Source organism: Argopecten irradians, chromosome 6, assembly GCF_041381155.1.
Source record: "Argopecten irradians isolate NY chromosome 6, Ai_NY, whole genome shotgun sequence".
In the NCBI taxonomy this organism is placed as follows: Eukaryota; Metazoa; Mollusca; class Bivalvia; order Pectinida; family Pectinidae; genus Argopecten; species Argopecten irradians.
In genome coordinates this window covers 12,125,962-12,147,777 of record NC_091139.1, presented here as the reverse complement: position 1 = coordinate 12,147,777, position 21,816 = coordinate 12,125,962, and the positions used below count along the sequence as shown (strand labels likewise).

Genomic DNA, 21,816 nt, shown 5'->3' with positions numbered 1-21,816 from the left:
GGATATTTGTAACCTCTCGTCAAAAAATTGCTTAAAATGCGGTTAAGATCGTCGAACACGAAACTACTGTGGATACCCGTGGGAGGCCTCTTCAGCAAACTATACAAACACGTGTTCGATAAGTGACATTTTCAATAGCCGAGAGCAAAAGAAGTGCATACCAGAGATCGAGCAACATTTTAAAATTGATACAGACAAAAAATTGATACAATACATTCTTTTGCGTCTATACTTAAAAGTAAAACTCTAAAATTGTGTCATGCACATGTACCTATCCGAAGACAATAGATGATTGTAGTGTTTACATTGGGGTCGACAGTTACTTCACATGTTCTGTTTCCCGCCACTTCCTCATGCATTTCACGTGTTGTTGTTCGTCCTATGACAAATGAAGATTTTTCATTGGCTGTCTGTATGTGGGCGGAATTATGTTAGTTGTAAAACATGCGGTGTAGGGCACTTTGACACGAGTTGGACAGAAGATCCAGACACGGACAGACGAAACGTTGTTCCAACACGAGGAAGGGAAGATTCAGATTGTACAGGTTAGTTTAGATTTCATGGCATTTGATAATAAAATGTGAGTAATGTAGTTAGAATATTTTGCGTTTGGTGACCCATGAAATAAACTCACGTGGTCTGAGCATGACAAATATTTATAAATTTACAATGCATACTCGATACAGGCTACCATTTTCACGCACGGGCGATTCCATTTTGTAGGCCTAGATGTCACAATAATGACATGACTGCAAGCGATTTCTATACCAGTACGATAATATTTTTATATAAAGCAAATGTAAGAGCAAGATTTGACGATTCATGACCCCCTCTCCCCTCCCTCCCCTCCTCTTCGTTATAAACAGGATGGACACAACCCTGTATATGGTTAACAATTACCTATTTGAGTAATCATTTAGTTCCCCAAATAAGGAATTCTGTGGAATCAAAACACGTGTCGGTATGGCCTTTTTTGATAAAAAGCCGCAATTTTCTTTCACAGAAATGTCCTTTTGGGTAACTTATTGATACTCTAATGGGTAATTGTTGCTCATATGAAAGGGTTGTGCCCAACCTAATGAATTGCGTATACATTTCTACGTTTATATATGAAAAGATCGATAATATTGTGTTAGTGTACATTCATAATTTATGTAAATAATTATTTGTGTGGAAATAATCTCTGCCTCATCCTTGTTTTAATCGTTATTTTCAATATCTTTGGGTTTATTAAGTCGAAGACAAAAATGAAAGGAAATTCCTCATAGACGCGGAAGAATGTCTGTTCGTTTTTTGTCTCGTGAAAGATTTTGGCAGTCAGCCCTCGGCAAGCCTCGGGTTGACAAGCCAAAATTTTTCACTCGGGTTGAGATATCCCTGTCCACATTACACATGTAAAATTATTTTAATTCCATATTTTAATGAAACGTGATAATGCAGCCATATAGTAACATTTCAAAAGCGTTGCCATAGGAACGTCGCAATGCTTCAAAATTAATGACGTCGGCGATAATAGTCCCCGCATGTCATGATGACGTCACGTCAATGTCTTATGCGTGTGAGCTGTCTTTTCCCTTCCCCGGTAAAAGACGTATCTTTTCTCTAACAACAGAGTAAGTAGAATTTTGCATGGATCTGTCAAGTGGACAGGATCCTCTGTCCACCTGACAGACCCATGTAGGATTCTTTTTCTCCCATATTTAAGGATGTACACCTCTGAGAAGTCAAAATTTTCTTGTATTAAACTTTTTTTCTCATATAGATTTTTGGAAAAAGGAGTTCATACCATAAAAGAAAATGGAAGAAAAAACATATGTCCGTGTGCTCGTTTTTGAGATTTTGTCACTCTAATACACCTAGTTGACAAAATATTGGATTTTATGGGAATTTTGCCGTTTTGACCATATAAGATAAAGATTAAAGCCATAATTTCCTAATGAGGTGTTTGATATTTATGAATGTTTGTAGAATTCATTTTCTAGTAGTCTTCTTTAAAAATACACCAGTTTTGATCAATTAGACTAATATTTTTTCTCAGAATAACAACATATGCTACCCCTACCCCTTAATTTTGTGCTACCAAATGCACCATTTTCAGCCATTTTTGCCAAATTTAACCCTTTATAGAATAAGTTCTGGTATTAAACTTTTGTTATTCTTTTGCATATCAATAGGGAAACGGTTGTTCTTTCTAAATCAGGAAGAAAAATTGGGGGTCCGTGTGCTTACTTTTTTGCCCCATTTGAATTTTTGTTATTTTTCAGTATTTTAGAGTAAAAAATAAAAGTGCCCAAATTACCATTAAATGTAAAAATAAAGTCACTAAAGTGTATCGTTTCGCATATTAATGCTCAATATTTTAATTACTACGAACCTAGTAATGATTTGCAGCAAAAATTAGCTAAATACAGCTAAAAATGCTGGCGCAGTAATGATTTAAGTAAAAACAATTTCATTAAAAAATGGTAAAACTGTGGCTCTACTTGAAGCGAAAAAAGACACAATTTCAAAATGGCCGCCAAATGGGCCATTTCTAAAAATCCCCGTATAAAAAATCTACTAAAAATAGAAATGCAATTTTTTGATAAAATTTGCATCTGGCAACTTGCTACAGATACTGATAAATTATATTTGAAAATCTCATAACTTCTTTGGTCTATGTTAAAACGAGACTTCAACGGGACTGAAACCTCAGAAGAATACAACCTTAAGCGAAACATTATGAAAATATAGTTTTACAGAAACCTTTCCAAATCGTCGCCATCATATGAACGTCGCAATGCGTCAAAATCAATGACGTCGACCATTCCGTCTTTGGATGTTAGAGTCTCAATCAATACCTATCCGCAAGGACAGACAACTCTGTAACATGAAAATACAGAATAGACCCCGCGTGTAATGATGACGTCACGTCATTGTCTAGCGCGTGTGAGCTGTCTTTTTCCTACCCCGGTAAAAAAACCCGTTATCTTTTCCCTAGCAACCGCGGGATAGCCCTGTCAAGTATGGGAGAAATCCTTGCCCACTTGACAGGCCCATGTAAGATTATATGACTCTTTCATATGTACATATGTAGGATAGAACTATTCCACCCGAGGGTACAGAATTTTGGGTCAGAACCGAGGCTTGCCGAGGTTTCTGACCCAAAATTCTGTACCCGAGGGTGGAATAGTTCTATCCTACATAATTTACATATGAAAGAGTTATTTTCTCACATTGCTTGTCGAGTTACTTGCACGAAAGGTGAGGCAGCCATTTTGTTACAAAATCTTAACTTCTTAAATAATTCATCGATTTTAAAAATAAGAACGCCATTCGAAAGAGCTCATCAAAGTTTGGTTTATATTATTGAATATAAACAAGAAATCTTAGGTAAAACGGTTTGAAATGCAAATTAAACAAATGAAATGGTAAATAAATCCGGCAAATCAATCGAAATAGAAGAAAGATGACGTCAACTTTGGCTGATATGACGTCATTTGATAGTTCGGCAATTGTGACGTCACAGCTATGTAAGATAGATTTATGTTACATAGCTGTCTTTCATGGGACAAACTCTCTATCTTACATGGCTAGCTATGTGAGAATCTAATAATCTTTTGACCGATATAAACCGCTCTGGTGGGCATCAATATGTCTCTGGGATCTCTTGATTATAATCCCTCGTAAAATACAAATTCATATAATTCAAATGTGTTTGTAACGAGAATTTCATTGGTTAAAAAAAAATTAGTAACCAAAAGATAAAAAATTGTCACCGTTTGTAACATCGCTTCTGATTGGCCGAGGTAACGGCGTACTAATTTCTTAGAAAAAGAATCCTAAATGCATTTGGAATTTGGTTTCGATTTAGCTGTGTAGTAAATTGGATTATTGGGATTAATTCTGAATAAGTTTTTCATGTTCTGGAGATAAAACATTTTGAGTACTCTAATTATAACCCGGTGTTTATTTTCTATTTCTTTAGTATGATTGTCCTACCCTTGGTGATGGCGGTGTTGCTGGCCCAAGCCACATCCTGTCCAACTGATGCAGTGTCTAGGGACTTTCTGGACTACCTTGATCACGAGATTCTACACTACTGCGAGGACAATACGGACAACATGTCCAACAGGACGGCACTGATACAGTGTATCAAGGTCCGCTACCACAGCCTCAAGGCCACGAAATTCCATGGTAATTTCACGGCCCTTAGTGATGAATCCATGAACAAATTAGAGGGATACTTTGCAGATATTGTGAAATCCTGCTGGGATGATTCCCTGAGCCATTCAGAATTCAATGACTGTGTGGGAACCACTTACTATGTCACCTACAACTATACAGATAACCATCTCCAGGGCGACATCTCCAAAGAGTTCTTAGATTTCCTCAAATGTAATCTGTTGATTCCATGCGAGACCGACCCGAATGTTCCGTCCGACAATCGACATGCACTTGTTCAGTGTATACGAGATTCGTACCATCAGATGAAGGCCAATGGGTTTAGTGCTGAGTTTTCCTCTCTTACTCCGGATTCGCTAGACAGCCTAGAAAAGTTCTTCGCGGGAGTAGTTACCGAGTGTTGGGACGACTCGATCAGTCATGCACAGTTCAACAAATGTGTCGGCAACAAGTATTATCACAATTATGAGTATAACCAAAGGCGACTGGTCAGTCTGCTGGCTAGATTCCTCCGTACTGTCAGGAAATAGGTTTATCATGGACACTTGTTAACTGGACCGATTCACACACGGTGTGGACACAAATTTTAGTAGTTTGTTGAGAGATGAGATTGTAAGAGAGACAGTTATTGTTAAAATAGCATTTTGTTGAAATTGATTGAAGATGTTATGTTTTTGTATGATTAAATTTCATTTGATAAATAGATGTCTTAGTTTTTAAATTCAGAGAAACATTGAAATTCTGGATTACGAGTCCATTGAGGATTGAATCTTTCATGGGATCGACCAAAGCAAGATTCAATGTTTATATTTCAATTCAATCGTCTTAGATTTGTAATTTTTTGTTAAAGGGACAATTCAGTCTAAGAGTACGTTAAAATTTGCTCATATTTCGGAAACAAACCAATTCTAATAGAAATTAGACCAGTTGGTTTTACTGTGATATGCCAGAAAAGCCCACTGTAGTGAAATGTATGTGAAATGTACACATAGGGGTCGCTTGTCTTGTATGCCGAACCCTGGCCCTTGCCAGTGTTGTAAAGTGGTTATGGATAGCGTCTGCTTAACGTCTATGACTTTGGCTCGGGTATGGGTACAACGTACATGTTTTACCTGATTATTCGTATTGATCAACGATTTAGAATTTCAACGGTATTAATCAAAATGCTTAACAATGTCTTTAAATTTGTCAATATTTCTTTGTAAGTTTCATAGAAAAATACATTAATGTCATATTTTGCTTCTTGTTATGTAACAGTATTAGCCTCACTGAATTGTCCCTTTAAAGTTTTGCGAGTCCATGTGCTTGTGCAAGTATAAAACGGAAGGATAATGTCCCGACTGTGATACGGCCGTCTCCCGCTTCGATTAAAGATTGAGTCACCGTAACGTATTGGGAACGGAAAGGTTCTAGTGGGTTATGTAGCATTTAGCCTTGTTTTGCCTTGATTTAGTTAAACAACTGATTTAAGGTAAATAGACATTGACTTTTATAGTTTTTCTAATCGTCGTTTCGGTTTTAGCATTTGTTTGTAACGGAGACGTTCTAACGTAACTGTTTGGCTTAGTTTCGACAAGCGCCATACATGCAGGGACATGGCACATTTTATTCTTCTTTGGTAGGCATTACTGTTCGAATCAAAAGATAAAGAAGGGTAAGAAAAACGATAGAGACAGAAATTGATCCGATAGACCCAATCGAAGCATATATTGAAAATTTAGATGTATAATATGCCAAATGACTTTGTTTTGCAACTCCCCCTCCCCCTCCCCTTTTCCCCCATCACGAAAAAAAAAAACCAAACAAAATACACATCCTTTGTTGACGACGTGGAGCAAAACCAACACTAAAACTGCAAAATGTGAACTCGTACCTGTTTTTTAAAATTGTAGAAATCAAACCGTAATATTTACACGTTTTTAAACATCGCTGTTTAAATTTCCCAACTAGGCCTAGAAGGAAGCTATTAAGTTAGGAAAAAGTAGGTATTGTACAGATAAAATATGTTCTTGTCCTAAGATCGATGTTGAGCTACCAAAGTTCATGAGCAAATGAAACACGATTTTTAAAGTAGTTTCATAGAGTCAAACTTCAGTGGAAATTGGAAATATTTTTGCATGAACGTCAGCTGCAATCTGACTTATTACTGCACATGCATATATCAGTTGTGTGACCGCACAACCGTACATCGTGGTATGTACCATCCTCGATACTCCAGCACAGGGGGCCAACTCAATGAAATGGATGTTGTCATTCATTTTTGTATTTGGTGGATGGACTGATGAGTATATATGACAGTCATGTGATTTTTTTTTCAAAAAAAAAAAACGAGATTTGAAAAAATTATTAAAAATATCGGGATATTTACTATAAAATCTCTGTTTTATAGTAAATATCCCGATTTTTTAATAATTTTTTAAATCTCGTATTTATTGAAAAAAATCACATGACTATCATATATACTCATCAGTCCATCCTCCAAATACAAAAAAAATGTATGACAACATCCATTTTCATTGAGTTGGCCCCCTGTGTACTCCAAGGTGTTCCGATCACTTGCGGTGTAGAGATCGTAAGTTATCGGAACCCTTGGAGTATCGAGGATGAGCATGTACTGTACATGTATACATACAATGTACGGACATGTATTCATGATTTATATATACAATGTACGTATAATGTATACACTATGTATACATACATTGTATATACATCGTGTATACCTGTATGTACATTGTATGCAAGCAATAATTATATATGAAGTAAAACGAGAATCAATAAATGGTATTTACTGGATTCTTTCAATTTCAATTTCCAAATATTTTATTGATAAAAAGATGTCAGTGTCAATTGGATTAGACATCAGGCATAGTCTATCTTAGTCTTCTCCCGATGTTGGTGGTACAAACAAATAATTATATAAAACATATATATATGGTGAGGTTTATGAAAATAAGGGGAGGTAACTCCTAGATGAAGAATGACATATTTTTTTATCATATCTATTGTAACTCTATAACAGTTAATTTTCATTTTTTTATATATCAAATATTATCACATAGTTCTAACTTTACTTAATAGTATGTATATTTTATGATATAAGTCCTATTCGCCACAACAGATACAGGTTATAAAGTCCACATGTGTTTAACACAATTAGCCATCCACCGATGGGCATCAAGAACCAATCTCACAAAATACACATATATTTAATTTGTGGAGTTACAACTATATTTGTAATTACTAGTGTTTACCCATAATTAGTTTCTTAGGAGTAACCTTACTTAAATATTTTATGATTTTAAAATAACAAAAGAAAAGAAGAAGAATGATAATCATATTAACATATTAACAGAGAGACAATTCAAAAATTGAGTTTTGATAAGTCTGATTAGCCTGCCCATAGTACAAATATATTGTGAGTTGCTAGCTGTATCAAGGTGGATCTCCAGGGATGAAGGATTATAGGTACATGTAGATATAAACAATAATGTATAATTTTATAAGACTTACCATTACTATGATCTACGTGGCTACAAATACCAGAATAATAAATTTATTTACACAAATAAATCAACTTTAAATCTCTTTGTTTGAGCTATATAATTAGACACGTGAGTTAATATATTTCTATTTTCAGTATCATTACAATCTGTACATCCCTGTACAAAGACATTTATACACATATGGTTATGATGATGATGATTCAGATGTTGTTCCAGCGTCAACGGTGGTTTTGATATAAATAACATTAAAGGAAATAGTGCTATGCAGTTTCAAAAGATTTATTACATTCACACATGGATTCTATAAGGTGATCCATGAATCGGTCACAATTTAAATTACTTGCACTATTTCTTAATTGGCATAGAATAATATTTACATTCCGATTACCGCAGTATTTAAACACATCAGTTATGTCAGTTGAAATTTGGTTTTTTTTATTTAGAATTTTCTTTAGTTGTGTGGATGATTCAATATTATGGATTTCATCAGCTATCTTATTCATTTCATTTAACATTGTTTGGAAAAAAAACTTTCAAAATAACTTACTGTGCGAAATAAGGGAGGGTCAAATAATCTGTTTGTGCGAAGGGAATACCCATAGTGTCTCATCAGGTATAAAAGGTTCAATAATATCTCTTAGATAATCTGGTGTTTCATTATTCATTATTCGGTACATTAAAATGACTTTATGTTTATATCTTCTGTATTCTAATGTTTCCCATCCTAATTCTTTGTATAATTTAATATGAGATGTGCCTTTACGTAGACCTGTTATTAATCTTGCAGCCTCTAGTTGTATTGATTCTAATAGATCGAGCTCGTGTACAATTATCCCAAACAATATCTGCATATTCAATTACTGGTCTAATATAAAATATATATATATAGTATTTAGGGATTTCCTATCAATTTTGTTCTTAGCAGCCTTAATATATTTAGTCTTTTAAAAGCTTTATCATATACGTTTGAAATATGTAGATTCCATTTAGCATCATCACTAAGTGAAAGACCAAGGTGTGTATGTGTTTTGTTTTCAGTAATAGGATTATTATAAAAGTGTATAACAGGATGATTTTTAACAGTTTTCCTGGAAAATATTACAGACTCTGTTTTAGCAGGATTAAATTTGATGTCCCATTTAGTGGCCCATGTTTTGATATTATTGAGATCATCTGACAGATTTTGGGCTAATTCTTGGGGATTATTATCACATATGCCATATAAGGAAGTATTATCAGCAAATAGCTTTATTTTGTTTGAGACACAATCGACAATATCATTTTAATATAAATTAAAAATAGTAGCGGTCCGAGGACAGAGCCTTGAGGAACTCCTGCTTGGACCGGATTAAAAGTTGAGGAGTACCCTTCGGTAGTAACTCTTTGCTTTCTTGGCGATAAAAAAATTTGAACCAATTTAAAAGATTACCTATAACTCCATATGATTGCAATTTGTAAAGCAGACCATCATGCCAAACTCTGTCAAATGCCTTACTGATGTCGCAGAATATGTATCTTATTTCTTTATTTTGATCTAGGCAATTAACTATAGTATGGTAAATGGACAATAATTGATTTACAGTTGAGTCTTTGGGAGTAAAACCTGATTGGTGTTTAGTTATAATTTTATATGTTGAGAGGTAGTTATATAGGTATTTAAAAATAATCTTTTCTAACATTTTACTTAAGCATGAAGTAACAGATATAGGTCTATAGTTAGAAATATCATTAATTTGCCCTTTACCTTTGTAAATTGCATTAATATCTGCCATCTTCCAAACAGAGGGAATTATACCTGTTTCAAGTGTCTTGTTATAAAGGAGAGTAAGAGGGAAAAGTAAAGATGGTTGTAGTTGTTTTATTATTTAAGGAATTATATCATCAGGACCAGCAGGTTTATTACCATTCAGTAAAAATAACTGATCTTTAACATCCTGCTGAGTTATAGTTATATTAGAAATGGAGTGAGGAAATTGGTTAGTAATTTCAGGTAGTGGTTCAACATCTTCAGAGGTAAAGGATATGGATAAAAAATACTTATTCAAACACTCAGCTTTATCAAATGGATGTTGAATGAAGGAGTTATTATTAAAAAGAGGGGGTATAGATATTTAAAACATTACGTGCAATTTTCCACCATTTATTAGGGGGAATATATTTATTTCATTTTTGTAGATTTTCAACATATGATTTTTTGCTTCCCGTATCTTACTTATGGTTTCACTTCTTTTGATTCTATAATTTTCCCAGTGGAGTGCAGAATTAGATGATTTTGCTTTCCTACATGTATGTGCACTGCTTCTTTGTCTTATATGTAATCTGATATCATTATTCATCCATTTTTTTATCGTTTGGCCTAATTGCAACATATTTACTAGGAATACATTCAGTTATATGGCTTTTTATTGTATCACATAATGTCCTATTAAACTCATTCGCATCATGTCTATTTATAATGCTTTCCTAATCTTTTCCCAAGATAGTTCTGTTCATTTTATCAAAATCATCATCTGGATAATTAAGATTTTTTTTACGATATAAGTTTTTTTTCTAAAAACTGTGTAAGAAATATTGAAATTAATCAATGAATGATCACTACATATTGGAAGAAGTACCCACGCATTTTTTATAATGTTTTTGTTATTGGTAAAAACAATATCAATTGAAGTTGCTGATGTTGGAGTGATGCGAGTATGTTCAATACTGGATTCTTTTACGTGATTTAATTACGATAATGACATTTCGGGAGCTATTGTTTTCGTAATATTAATCAACCCAATGTGTTTTTTGTACGATTATGGGTGATTAATTTTGATTTCAACCTATAGATATATACGCATGAAATATTTATCCCATAGAGGTATGATGTAAACCATTGTTTTCCGCATAATTCTACAAATCGTCTAATACAGATTAATTTACCAATAGGTTAGGTCCAAATCTGTACATTAATATATTCCTCGATTGCAGCTATCTGTCTGCCGTCAGTAAAGACAATCGTTATTGACCGCATTCTTTAGTAGTGGTGTTTCTTATTGTACCGACAACCATTGATGGTTTATCAAACCTGTTGCTCACATCTGTATCACGCACCTGCTGCACACATCTGTATCACGCACCTGTTGCTCACATCTGTATCACACACCTGTTGCTCACATCTGTATCACACACCTGCTGTATCACACACCTGTTGCTCACATCTGTATCACACACCTGCTGCACACATCTGTATCACACACCTGTTGCACACATCTGTATCACACACCTGTTGCACACATCTGTATCACACACCTGTTGCTCACATCTGTATCACACACCTGCTGCACACATCTGTATCACACACCTGTTGCACACATCTGTATCACACACCTGTTGCTCACATCTGTATCACACACCTGCTGCACACATCTGTATCACACACCTGTTGCTCACATCTGTATCATACATCTGCTGCACACATCTGTATCACACACCTGCTGCACACAACTGTATCAAACACCTGTATCGCATATTTATATCGCACATCTGTATTACACACCTGTACCACATATCTGTGTTACACACCTGTATCACAAACCTGTATCACACATATGTATCGCACATCTGTACTACACAACTGTATCACACACCTGTATCACACATATGTATCGCACATCTGTACTACACAACTGTGTCACACACCTGTATCACACATGCTTCAAAAATGTTTTCTCTGAAAAGTAAGCAGGACGCTGACAATAATATATGTAAGGCTTCCTATAAAACGGTCAATAAAAACTAAAACAATAAAGTTATCTTCAGTAATATCTGCATTCATTGCCATCTGCAACTAATTAATATGTATTTCCCTGTGGCAAGAAACAATTTTAAATTTGGTTTCACGTGAAGTTTTGGCAATGTTTCGCTGCTTCACAGATCAAAACAGTGGATTGTTTCCAAGTAACAAAGTGCCTGTACGAAGGGAAGCGACTATTTAAAAAGAATGGAAAACAATAATATTTGAGGAACTAGATAATTCGGTGAATCGCTTTCGAGAAGTCGTTTGCCAGCTTTAAAATATGTCGTATCCATTTTACAACTACAAATGCACAGTAGTTTCGTAGTTTCAAACAACGAACTTAACAGCCCTGACCAATCCTGGATGAAATATTCCATTCAAATGGAACCTGACATTACCTGTTGCTCACATCTGTATCACACACCTGTTGCTCACATCTGTATCACACACCTGTTGCTCACATCTGTATCACACACCCGTTGCTCACATCTGTATCATACAGATGTGAGCAACAGGTGTTTGACACACCTGCTGCACACAAATGTATCACACACCTGTATCACACATCTGTATCTCACACCTGTTGCTCACATCTGTATCACACACCTGCTGCACACATCTGTATCACACACCTGTTGCTCACATCTGTACATGTATCACACACCCTGCTGCACACATCTGTATCACACACCTGCTGCACACATCTGTATCTCACACCTGTTGCTCACATCTGTATCACACACCTGCTGCACACATCTGTATCAAACACCTGTATCGCATATTTATATCGCACATCTGTATTACACACCTGTACCACATATCTGTGTTTACACACCTGTATCACAAACCTGTATCGCATATTTATATCGCACATCTGTATTACACACCTGTACCACATATCTGTGTTACACACCTGTATCACAAACCTGTATCACACATATGTATCGCACATCTGTACTACACAACTGTATCAAACACCTGTATCACACATATGTATCGCACATCTGTACCACACAACTGTGTCACACACCTGTATCACACATCCTTCAAAAATGTTTTCTCTGAAAAGTAAGCAGGACGCTGACAATAATATATGTAAGGCTGCCTATAAAACGGTCAATAAAAACTAAAACAATTAAGTTATCTTCAGTAATATCTGCATTCATTGCCATCTGCAACTAATTAATATGTATTTCCCTGTGGCAAGAAACAATTTTAAATTTGGTTTCACGTGAAGTTTTGGCAATGTTTCGCTGCTTCACTGATCAAAACAGTGGATTGTTTCCAAGTAACAAAGTGCCTGTACGAAGGGAAGCGACTATTTAAAAAGAATGGAAAACAATAATATTTGAGGAGCTAGATAATTCGGTGAATCGCTTTCGAGAAGTCGTTTGCCAGCTTTAAAATATGTCGTATCCATTTTACAACTACAAATGCACAGTAGTTTCGTAGTTTCAAACAACGAACTTAACGGCCCTGACCAATCCTGGATGAAATATTCCATTGTAATAGCCATAGTTATTCGGTGGACAAATGGAACCTGAAAGGTTCATTCGAGAACTTTACTTGCATCCATGCTGGCAGTGTCACAGTTTAAAAAACATGCATAGGAGTGACCTCCAACGACCAACTTGCTCTCGAATTTCTCTTACTCACAGTATTAGATGTACACGTACAGGGTTAAACACTTATTATATAAAATTTACTGTATTTGCCAAAGTAGTACCGGGATAGTCTCCCTTTATGTGTGTTTTTTTCCTCTCTTTTGTTTTTTTTTGTTTTTACAAATTAAGTATGAGGTCTATACTATGGCAAGCCAAGTTACTTTTTATTCTTTTAATTCCGATATCGGAATTAAATTTCTGATATCGGGAATTCTAATTCCGATATCGGAAACTGTAAATCCGATATCGGAAATTCTAAACCATTTTTTCATATTAGAAATTGTTATTCTTATATGGGAAATTCTTTTTCCGATATCAGAATTAGAACTTCCGATAGCGGCATGAAATTTCCTATATCGGAAAATTGAATTCCCCATATCGGAATTAGAATTTCCGATATCGGAATAAAAAGTAGCTTAGCTTGCCATACTATACGGGTAGTGTATGTATAAAGTATAGTGTACGCTTGCATCAGTACCTGAAGATTCTTTGATAATTCTCCTTAATTATCACACGCACCTTATAGCCAAATAAACTAGTAGCTAGCGACCTACAGCATACACAGGTCTTAAAGGAGATAATATAATTGAACACAAATCGTATTCAAACACGCGTTGATTCTGCGAAGTATCATGTCGTAATAATGTTTAGTTATACTGGGGATGGTAAAGATAGTGTTGGAACATCCGGAGTAAAACCATCGAACTACCGACATCAGTCGTTACTCGTAGCTGCGTAAGTAAATGTCTCACTCGCCACCCAAAATGGTATGGGATGTGTAACTCCATTCAATTTAGCGAAAATAAAAGCCTAACTTAGAAATTATTGCAATAGAATATGGTTGGTTTTTTTTTTTTTTTTTTTTTTTTTGCAAACAAAATTGATTTCATTACCTGATGAAGTTAAAAATTAGTGATATCAATGCTTATCATTGCTTTCTCAGACTACTTGATGATATAAAATATGTTTAAACGGACGATTCCATTGATTTTCCAATGGATTTTTTTTTCTTAATCAATACGCAACATCAGCGTCTCTGTTGTGATGTCATGATAACGTCGGGTGTTCGCGCCATTCTCGGATTTTTTCTTCAGTAGTATATGAAGAATAATATCAGCCAATTAGAAAGTCTTATTTAGTATGAAAACGAAAAAAAATAAATCATCATGTCTATATCCATAGCTCGTACAATTTTGACTTTATAATGTTCAGTCTAAATGAGTTTAGCATGCCAACTATGAATGATCTTATGCTCTAAAGGGGAAAATAATTAGTTTTTGTTGTAGAGAAATTAATTAACAAATCATATTTAACAGATCTTTATACCAATCAGTATTAATAGCTATGCCGCAAATATGGTTGGTAAATTAGCAGTATTTATAGCAAATTTAATGCTATCATGTTTTTTTTCTATAGGATAGTTCCACCTTAACATTTTTGGAAATATGTATTGTGCATATACCATTGATTTCTTCTATCTTGTATTACTGAGAGGATTGAAATAAACACTTTCCCCACTTTCCCTTAATATTTTTTCCTCTACAAAACATGCTTTCATCTTTGTAGAAAAACCAAAGATAAAATTCAAATTTGAAGAAAAAACCGTTAAAGGTTCACTACCTTTCCGAAACGCCTTTTAATTTTTAAAATAAGAATGTAAAACGAGATCAATAATTTTGTAGAGTCGCAGAAGTTATTAACTATACGTTGGCCTACTAGCACACTTATACATCACCTTCAGAAACTGTTTAATTAGAATAAATAAAATGTTCATTTTCATAAACGCGGGTCGTTTTATGTATCCCGCCGTGCGTCCTAAATGCCGCGCGGTAGTTGACTATCACTGCGCCCAGTACGGCAAAAACAGCGAATTAACAATCTCCACTGTTATCGTATATTAGACAGGAAATCTTGCATATGTTTGGTGTTGTAACCTCATCTTAAGCAATCGATATATATTTTCTTTTGTTATTAATGTTTTTAAAGAAACCTTTAAATTTTGCTCCGGAAAGGAAGTGGGCCTTTAACCGAGTGACTGGACTATGTGTAAACGAAAACCGGTAAAGGAAAACACGAATAACCTCCCTTCTAAGAATAAAAGCAAACTGTCTCTTTAAACGTATCCGGCCTACTATAGATAGAACGAAAATATACGTACCCGGCCTACTATAGAACGAATATACGTACCCGGCCTACTATAGAACGAACATACGTACCCGGCCTACTATAGACCGAATATACGTACTCGGCCTACTATAGACCGAATATACGTACACGGCCTTCTATAGAACAAATATATATACGTACCCGGCCTACTATAGAACAAATATACGTACCCGGCCTATTATAGACCGAATATACGTACCCGGCCTACTATAGAACGAATATGCGTACCCGGCCTACTATAGAACAAATATAAGTACCCGGCCTACTATAGAACGAATATACAGGTACGTACCCGGCCTACTATAGAACAAATATACGTACTCGGCCTATTATAGACTGAACATACGTACCCGGCTTACTATAGAACGAATATACGTACCCGGCCTTCTATTATAGACCGAATATACGTACCCGGCCTACTATAGAACGAATATACGTACCCGGCCTACTATAGAACGAATATACGTACCCGGCCTACTATAGAACGAATATACGTACCCGGCCTAATATAGAAACGAACATACGTACCTGACATACCATAGAACGGATATGCGTACCTGGCATACTATAGAACGAATATACGTACCTTGCCTAGCATTATTCACAGGGATTTGAATTAGTTACAGATTATATAATCATGGACCCACCAGAGTGCCCTAAGACCATTTTTTAGACGTTTAAGAGGTCTAGATTGAAAAACGATAAAAAACATACTCCACATGGTACTATAAACGTGAAGGTTGGAAAGCCTTAGACTCCAAATTTCTAACCCGCCTACCTTTACCGGCTATAAAGACACATTTCTAGTACATCGTCATAAAAACGGTTACTACCGTTGGAAAGAGCGATAATTTTCCTTTCAAAATCATCCTATACATCTATACAAAGTGCTGTCATTAAGACGATATAAGCCCCATTATGACAAATATCTTTAAGCCATCTAATTAAAAAAGCATACTGGTTTCGTGGCTGATATAATATGCATGAGCGAGGCTTCAGCTCCAATCTCATTGTCCGGCTATAAAAAGTCCACAGATGTATATGTTTGAATTGTAACGGGGAACTCCATATATAGATGTACAACATCCCGAGAAGAGAGACTTTTTATAGAGCTTTGCATAAACAGTGTAACGCGTTCCTCCCGCACCTATATTTACCGCCATATATAACCCCAGATATTCGTTGGCACTTCTGTCAGCAGGCATTGTCCCATTCTGTGACCACGATGGTATTCACTAACCTTTCTATCTAGACATGCAAGAGGTAAGATGTTTTTGGTATTTTGCAAACCATAGGCATTCACCCCCAACATAAAGATGTTTAGCCTTCGTCATTAATTAAGCATACATGTACCAATATATTATTAACTCGTCCAAGATAATCATACACAATCAACCCACTCACCTCCTTATTCAACATGACATGAATGAATATAATATTATCATCACGAGTCATCAACCTTATAATATTTATAATCATCATATACACTTACATCATCATTCAATATGATGTCAATAGGATTATCATCCTGGTCAACAAACACATCATCCTTCATCATAAAATCACTGTATCATTTCTGTACTTATCATCAACACAATTACATTATTCATCCTTATCATCTATCACCCTACAAGCATACTACCATAACATTACATTTCAACATGACTTCAATATATATTTTCATTATTAGCATGCCCTAATCATTACACTTTTTAAATGTGATAAAAAAAAACCAAACTAAGTCTCTGACACATCGAGATTTACTTACAAAACACTGGCAAGTGGACATACTTGACACACACACACACACATGTACAAAACACACGATCATTGATGAGCCTGTGGGATGTGAATGTGATGGTCAATTTTTGAGGATGTTTATAATACATAAAGATGGCAATTATGCTGAATATGATGTGAGGAGGTGTGTATGGTGTGAGTGAGATAACCATGTATCTGTATATGTAAAATCTTCGAAAATAAAATAAATATAAAAAAAAAAAAGATGTTTAGCCTTTTTTCCCTTTCTTTTTTTTTTCTTTTTTTTTTTTTTTTTTTTTTTTTATAAAAGTCATTGAATGAAGATACTACTCTGAGGTAGTAATATTTCAAACACAAATCCATATGGCCAGCTACTACGACCTTCTACGGCATGGATATGTAACGTTCGCTCGACCCAGCTACTCCTGTGGGCGAGTTGTCCGTTATCATAATTTATAAGGTCCGTTCCCAGCCTAGCACTCGTGACTAAAAGTAAAACCAGCAACAAACAAGATAAAGTTCAACATTTTATTTACAATTGTCAAAGTACTCAACATTATAGTTACATAAATGAGGTGAGCTAAAAACTCAATGTACAAAGAATGATTATCTATCTTAACTCGTTCCCAAATATGGGAACGCCTATCCTGTTCCCGTATGTGGAGCAAACCGTACTTGTTCCCAAATGTGGAGCAACTATCTTTGTTCCCAGATATGGAGAACTATATTTTTCCAGATATGGAAATTATGAAACTTTATAAAAGTTAGATTTGTATGACACTTGACCAAATTTAGGTAGTATAATGTAAAAAAAAAAACCTCTTAAATGACTATAGCAAAATTGCTTTACATCAACGGTGACACTTGGAACATTCAAACATTCCCGCCATGGGGAATTTCTCCAGTGGGTTAAATCCGTAATACATATAGAGAAATGTATTTTCCCACTATAAGCTTGTTTCAATACGTGTACACCGGGTCATCCGCCCAATTTACTTTGCTATAAAGCTTACCAAAGTTTCCATTATGGCAATTGGGTTGAAGGGTCAGTGGCCTCCGGACGTTATGTATAACGAATGACGACATTTGTGAGATTTTCAGGGTTTATATAGTATTCGGAACAGGAGCGCGTGCAGACATCTCAACTGAGAATGAATCTGCGCCACGCTTCTATCCGCCTTCGGCATATTAACCAATCAGCGCCGTGCTTACAAACGTAATGCTTTGTTATAGCCGATGTCGAAAGCTGTGCAACATGCTGTCAACACAGACTAAATATATTCATTTCTAGCGTAAATAATCATGGATTATACCTAAATATAACACGATTGACAACTAAAGAGACTACATAGATGAGGTAAATACTCTATCGTTCATGTTAACCGTGAATTATACCGTTATTTTTGTAATATTGACATCGATGATTTGATCGTGTTACAAATATGGCGAACATCTGTTGAATCCAGTCCAGTGGGTCTGGTCGTCTGCTCTTCTCTTCTATCTTCTATCTTCATAAAGAATCCCGGTATAGATTTATTTATCAATACCTTAGCTTGTAAATCGATCATATGTCCAGCTCGTAACAGATATAAAACTTTAATTGATCAAATATTACGACTATTCGATACTTTAACTTATATGAACATCAACTTCTATACTTACGTCGAAATTAGCCGTCACTCAACTAATTTTGTCGCCAGTCACGTATGTTTTGTTTATGTGAAATAATACATGTATGTTCGATTTTTATTAATCTGGTTCGTTTAAAGCTACCCAATTTGAATGATAACATGGATAATTTCCCAAACGTAGATGAGATGGTGAAAAGATTAAATCATTAAAACAAAAAGTATGCCCATCGGACATGGATAAGGAAAAGCTTTGATAGATCCACTGTATCACGTATGTATTGTTATGCTAACACACCAAACCGAGGCCCGTCCTTATTTTAAAGTTATATGATCCGTAACTGGGCAAAACTTTCTACATGTTTTTTTTTCTCTCAGTTATCTATCAAAAATCATATGGTTTGGTGAATTAAGCTGTGAAAATCATTCAAATGGACAGACAGACATACATGTATATGATGCCTTTGTAAACATTAGTTAGATCACAGATGTTATGCATTGTAAAAATCATGGTCTGGATGGAAACATACTTGCAGAAATCACTGAACAATTACACTAGAAATACTGTAAAAATGTGAAATGAAATTGAAGACAACTATTTCTGACCATGTGTACTAATTTCACTACGCTGTAGACGATAATGTAAGAATTTTTAGCAGTACTGCCAAAATCATTTTCAGCACATTTTTGTACTTTTTTTTCTTTATTTTTTCAAAGAGTCATTTCATCAATACAGTAAATATATATATAATAATTACACGCAATCATACATACTTCAAAACCTGGGCATTGAAAGTATTATAATTCTCAAAATGTTTTTTTTTTTTTAATTTTTGGTGGTGAATTTTTGAGAGCTCTTCTTGATCCGTGAGTAGGAAAAATACGGCACATAACTTTAATGCTTGTGATTTAGAGTAAACATTGTATTATCGCAATTGTTTGATAGCTGATTATGTCTGCTACAGATAAATGGTGATAAAGGACAAAAGGTACATGTATATGATCTGTGTAAGATTAGAACAAAGATTTGAAATAAAGCATGAATACTTCCGCCGTTAAAATACGGATGTCATACAGTGCAATTGAAGTTTTCTTCTTCATGGCTGTAACAAGCATTTTCATTGGCTTAAAAATAATGTTCAAAGACGTCACTGTCTAAAACATCGCATTTGATTGGTCGATAAGGCAGCGTTCTTCAATATTTATGTAAGTGGTATTACAAATGAAAAGATTATATTATATAAAGATTAAGTTGTATTTCATATTACTATTGTTTGATGGGATCCCGTGCCATCGGGAAAATCCTGTTAATATTACTTCTTTAACTCTTATTTTTATATTATAAAAATTTAACACAAAAATCTGAGTGCACTCTCATCATAAGCGGTTTATTTAGAGTGCATTATGATTTTTGTGTTATACGATTTTATTTCAATAACAAAAAATTATGTTCAATTGAACTCTTAAATGATAATTCATTTGTCTTTGTTTTTGTATTAAATGTGGTTTTTTCTTAACACTAATGAAAAATTCTGAGAATGCGACAAAAACCAACGTTGTTGAAACATCACAATCGAGACACCTACATTGACGTTGCGTTTACTTTATCAGACCATAAAGGCCAAATGGCGTTGCCGTTGGTATCGCCATTTTGATTGGCTGATACACTGTGCAACGGCGTAATAATTTCATAAAATAGAGTCGAGTCCCTGAATAATTTGGAATTTGAAAGACATTATCAATAGTAGATTGAGTTAGAGGGATTAATTTGAATCGATTTATTCAATGATTTTGAGATATAACACGAAATTTGCTGTTTATTTGTAACACATTCAACTTTTTTTTATGTTATACATGTACATGTATATTTCCATTCTACTTTCAGTTTCCCGTTTGATCTATGTTAAACCAGATGGGCAATATCACGCTATGAACTCCAATCTGGTCAAGCGTATGAATATTTAACGTTTCCGCCGCGTCACGGACAGTGTATACAATATATACTTACGCCTATACATAACGGTCAAATAATTTAAAAAGTGGTTTTAAAGTTGTGTGGTCTATGAAATCTAATAGTATTATCATGTTTACAAAGTAGCATGTATTAAAAAATATCATCGCATAATTTTCATTTGTTCGCTTGTTTCAAACCGTTTTGTGTTGAAACTATATTCAGAAGCTGATGATGATATGGCTGTTCCGTTTATTAAACTTGGTGACGTCAACACAAGCGCAAGCGGGAAAATTCAAAGGATATACATGTATAGTGTTGAATTTTAATAATCGTAATGGAAATATAAGTAATAAACTGTTACCAGATTGGACATACAGTTGATATGAAGCCCATCCGTCCGAAAGATAAATAGTCATGGCGCCCTAACGGGCGCCATTCTATTTATCTTCCTTCCGGATGGGCTTCATATCAACTGTATGTCCAAATCTGGTAACATGTTATATATGTACATGTATCTCTGTATTATATAACATTTATTTGAATTTATTTTGAATCAGAGATGGAAAATCACTTTCATGGTGTTTTTTTCAGTTGTAATAGTACATATTATTATACAATGATTTCATTTATAAAAATTCAAATCCATTTACGAAGATTGTTTATCAAAATATTTAAGGTATGACACATATACTGCAATAGCAAAACATTGCTGTCATTAGAAATATATCTTGATCTGTAATTAATTTTTATTCAAACTCAGTCATTGTCGTATCAAATCACTGTAAATTCTTTCGAGTGATTGCGGCTTCTGATGTACAGTAGGCCATCGCCGATATGATGTAAATGTGGAGCCTCAAACTTTACACTACTGCCGAATTTAATAGTCTACACGGAAGCAGATCCTTCCGTATATAATACATACGCTCGTATCGATTCAGGGAATGAGAATTATCCAATCTTGTTGAAATCTAATATAACTTATCTGATCCGAGGATCTGTGTATTAGATACTGGTTCTAGGCGGTCGTGGGAGATAAGAAGCTCGTGTGAAAGTGATCGCTTCATTCAGAGATTGGAGGTGGTGAATGCAGTGCCTTCGTTGTCATGGTAACTGTCACGTGGAGGTGTTGACGTATCAACTGAGTGATAGTGCCCGGATGATAACGTGTAGCACCCCACAGCTGGTGTTCACTTTA

At 34.9% G+C, this 21,816-nt stretch overlaps 1 protein-coding gene across 1 annotated transcript; it reads left to right on the top strand.

Annotated features, from left to right (window-relative positions):
- Window positions 1-393: 393 nt before the first annotated feature.
- LOC138325008 (uncharacterized) lies at window positions 394-4,865 on the top strand. The gene is made up of 2 exons (XM_069270325.1): window positions 394-545; window positions 3,968-4,865. Exon 2 carries the CDS (start codon window positions 3,969-3,971, stop codon window positions 4,692-4,694), a length of 726 nt encoding a protein of 241 aa, XP_069126426.1. The 5' UTR covers window positions 394-545; window position 3,968; the 3' UTR covers window positions 4,695-4,865.
- Window positions 4,866-21,816: the final 16,951 nt, after the last annotated feature.